Source organism: Chiloscyllium plagiosum, chromosome 30, assembly GCF_004010195.1.
Source record: "Chiloscyllium plagiosum isolate BGI_BamShark_2017 chromosome 30, ASM401019v2, whole genome shotgun sequence".
NCBI classification, from domain to species: domain Eukaryota; kingdom Metazoa; phylum Chordata; class Chondrichthyes; order Orectolobiformes; family Hemiscylliidae; genus Chiloscyllium; species Chiloscyllium plagiosum.
Window position 1 is genome coordinate 43,111,155 of NC_057739.1, and position 3,916 is coordinate 43,115,070.

At 49.4% G+C, this 3,916-nt stretch overlaps 1 protein-coding gene across 1 annotated transcript in view; it reads right to left on the bottom strand.

Moving 5' to 3' along the window:
• Window positions 1-3,170: 3,170 nt before the first annotated feature.
• LOC122564971 (proline rich transmembrane protein 1B) overlaps window positions 3,171-3,916 on the bottom strand; it is an 18,263-nt gene continuing 17,517 nt past the window's right edge. Inside the window, exon 4 of the mRNA XM_043720541.1 lies at window positions 3,171-3,612. Within this exon, the coding sequence (XP_043576476.1) occupies window positions 3,463-3,612 (150 nt within the window). The 3' untranslated portion in view covers window positions 3,171-3,462. The remainder of the gene's footprint in view (window positions 3,613-3,916) is intronic.

Below are 3,916 nucleotides of genomic sequence, written 5' to 3' on the forward strand. Positions count from 1 at the left end.
ACCCCTCCCCCCCTGGGGACACTGGGAAGAGGGGATCTCGCAGGGCACTTCAGGGTGGAGCTGATACCACCCTCTGCCGTCCTGTGACCATCAGCTCCTGGACCACCAGACCCTCACCCAGCTGCCTGCCACCCTAAATCAGGCATCGAGCAGCCTCACTCCTGCCCAACCAGCCAATACCGGTATAGATTGATGGGTTCCCAGTCTGCACTCCCAGTGTTAGGGTCTTGAACCAAAACTGGTAAGACCTGCCCCTTGTGTCTCAATGATGGTGAGAGGGTGGGGTGTTGGTGCAATTAACCAAATAGATTTAAGTTACTCTCTTTAGGACCTGTATTCATGTTCCACCACAGTGCTAGTAAAATCCAGGTTAAAATAGTCAACCTGGAATCTTAGAAAAAGCTAGTCTCAGTAATAGTGACCGTGAAAACATCCTTATCGTTGTTTAAAAACCCACCTGTTTTATCTTGAGGAAATCTGGTCTGGCCTACATGTGACTCCAGGCGACAGCAACGGGATTAACTCTCAACCGCCCTCTGCTGGGCTTGGCAAGGATAGCCTCATTCCACCAAAGAATAAATTTAAAAACTTTGGTGACAATATGTGGAGACTCCAGGGTAATCTTGCAGGGATGGCAATGAGAGAGAGTGAGTGAGATAGAAAAATGAGATGGTGTGAGAGAGATATTGAGGTAATGAGAGAGTGGGTGGGTGTGACAGACAGTGAGAGAGAGTGGGTGAGAGTGAGAGGCAATGTGTGAGAGTGTGCAAGAGCGACAGCGAGAGAAAGAGAGACAGAACATGTGAGAGAGAGAGAGAGAGAGAGACAGAGCGTGAGAGAGTGCTGGATGTAGATTTGCTCACTGAGCTGGAAGGTTCATTTCAGACGTTTCGTCACCCTACTAGGTAACATCTTCAGTGAGCCTCCAGGTGAAGCACTGCTGATGTTTCCTGCTTTCTATTTATATGTTTGTGTTTCCTTGGGTTGGTGATGTCATTTCCGGTTCCTTTTCTCAGAGGGGTGGTAAATGGGATCCAAGTCAATGTGTTTGTTGATAGAGTTCCGGTTGGAATGCCATGCTTCTAGGAATTCTCGTGCATGTCTCTGTATGGCTTGTCCAAGGATGGATGTGTTGTCCCAGTCAAAGTGGTGTCCTTCCTTATCTGTATGTGAGGATACTAGTGAGAGAGGGTCATGTGGTTTTGTGGCTAGTTTACGTTCATGTATCCTGTTAGCTGGTTTTCTGCCTGTTTGTCCAATGTAGTGTTTGTTACAGTTCGTACGTGGTATTTTGTAAATTACATTAGTTTTGCTCGTTGTCATTATAGGGTCTTTCAAGTTAATTAGCTGCTGTTTTAGTGTGTTGGTGGGTTTGTGGGCTACCATGATGCCAAGGGGTCTGAGTAGTCTGGCAGTCATTTCCAAGATGTCTTTGATGTAGAGGAGCGTGGTTAGGTTTTCTGGATGTGTTTTGTCTGCTGACAGAGCACGTGAGAGAGAGGAGACAGAGCGCATGTGAGAAAGAGTGAGAGCATGCACGAGACAGAGCGCGAGACAGAGCGCGAGACATAGAGCCCATGAGAGACAGAGTGCGTGTGAGAGAGAGAGTGTGAGAGAGAGTGAGAGAAGTGAGAGAGGGGGAGAGAATGAGACCCCAAATCCCATGCTTTTATCAGCCATGGCCAATCTAGCCTACCCTGACCTTTGACTCTACCCAGACTGCCCTTGCTATTATATGTGACTCCCTGTCTTCAGAGGCATGGCATTGTGTGCAGGGCCCATGGGAGGTCTCTACCATCTCCATGGCCTCAGCTGTTTTCTGTTCCACCTCCTGAACAAAGACCACCCTAATGCAGCCACACAATACTTTACCCTACTACTCCCCTGCTGTCTGGGCGGTGGTGCCTGGGGGGCAGCCACCAGCATTGCCCCTGCACAGGAATGGCTCTGCCAATCTTCGCTGGGGAGAGGGATAGTAGCGTGTAAACGTGTAAGCAAAAACTTCCCAGGTCGTTCTGGGAGTGAGCCCGCCAATTTGAGTTTCTTTCACACATCGAGTGAGTCACTGCTGGGTGTCACTGGCTAGGCCCGAATTTATTGCCCATCCCTAATTGCCCAGAGGGCACTTAAGAGTTTACCACACAGTTGTGGGTCTGGAGTCACATGTAGACCAGACCAGGTAAGGATGGTAGATTTTCTACCGTAAAGGACGTTGATAGGACTTGGGGGGAATTAGTGTACAAAACAAAGCTAGCTAGCAGCTGGAAGCTAATCAGTAAGGCGAATGGAACATTAGCCCTTATTCCACAGGAGAGTATAAGAATAGGGAAGTCTTACGGCTACTGTACAGGGTGCTGGGGAGGCCACGTCTGGGCACAGTTTTGGCCTCTTTATTTAAGGAAAGAGATTGTTTGGTTGGAGGCAGTTCAGAGGTGGTTCATTTGAATGATCCCTGGAACAGAGGGATCAAAGACTAAACAGGCTGGGACTTTACTCACTGGTGTTTGGAAAAATGAGAGGTGATCTCATTGAAACATAACGGATTTTTAAAGGGCTTTACAGGGTCAATGCTGAGAGGATGTTTCCCCCTCATAAGAAAGTCTAGGACCAGAGAACACAGTCTCAGAATAAAGGGGCACCAGTTTCAGACTGAGGAGGAATTCCTTCTCTCTGAGGTTTAGATCTCCGAGCCACAGAGAGCTGAGGGGGGCAGAGTATATTTAAGGCTGAGGTAGATGGATTCTTGATCAGTCAGGGAATCAAGGGTTAGGACAGGAAAGTGAATGTGAGGAACGTTGGATCAGCCACCGTCCCGTTGAATGACAGAGCAGGCTCGAGGGGCTGAATGGCCTACTGCTGTTCCTATCCTTTTTGAAGCAGATGGATTTTCGTGACCGTCCACAGTTACATGGTTAGACCAGGTTTCTTTAATTGCAGATTTTTACTGAATTCAGATTTCACTGTGTGCTGTGGCGTGGTTTAAACTATTGTCCCCAGAACTTGGGCCTAGTGTTCTGGATTACTACCCATTACTACATTATTGAACTCTCTCGACATGGAAATATATCGTTGTTCCTTCAATGTCGCTGGGTCAAAATCCTGGAATTCCCTCCCTAAGAGCATTGTGGATCAACCTACAGCCACATGGGCAGCGGTTCAAGAAGGCAGCTCATCCCCACCTTCTCAAGGGGCAACTAGGGACAGGCAATAAATACTGGGCCCAGCCAGTGACTCCCACAGACTAATAAAGATCAGAAAGATGAAGGTTTTGATGGTATTTTAAATATTTTGCCATGTTTATGGTGAGAAAGTGAAACAGTTACCCCAGTGCAGGATTTGCTGTAGAACACCGCCAAGGATAATGTCAGGGCCTGTGTCACTAACCTGGGTATTGATAAAGCTCCAAGAGTGAGGTGAGAGGACGCTGCCCTGACCCCTGACCCAGGTTCCTCACTGTGTACCTCACACAAAGTAGAGAGCCACAATGACATATATGACCCAGGCAACGGACACAAAGACCCCAAAGAGCAAGCTGAACAGGACCAGCCCCCGCACCTTCCTGGAGGTGCTCTCGGCGTGATGGTAGTCTCCTCTCTGAATCGCCAGGCGGGTCTGCGGGAGGGAAAATGGGCAGTGAGTCACCACGGGCTGAGAGACCACTCAACACACCACACCGAGCTCACCACACACTGTACTCCCTGAGTGCACACAGGCAGGCGCACACTGGGGGTCAGACGGTGGCTGGGATGGACGGGGGTGTGGGGTTGGAGGAGTGGGATTATGGGTGGGAGAGGTGGCGTTGGACAGGTTTGGGGGCGGGTGGGGTTGGGGTCAGGAGGAGGGTTGAAAATGTGTTGCTGGAAAAGCGCAGCAGGTCAGGCAGCATCCAGGGAACAGGAGAATCGACGTTTCGGGC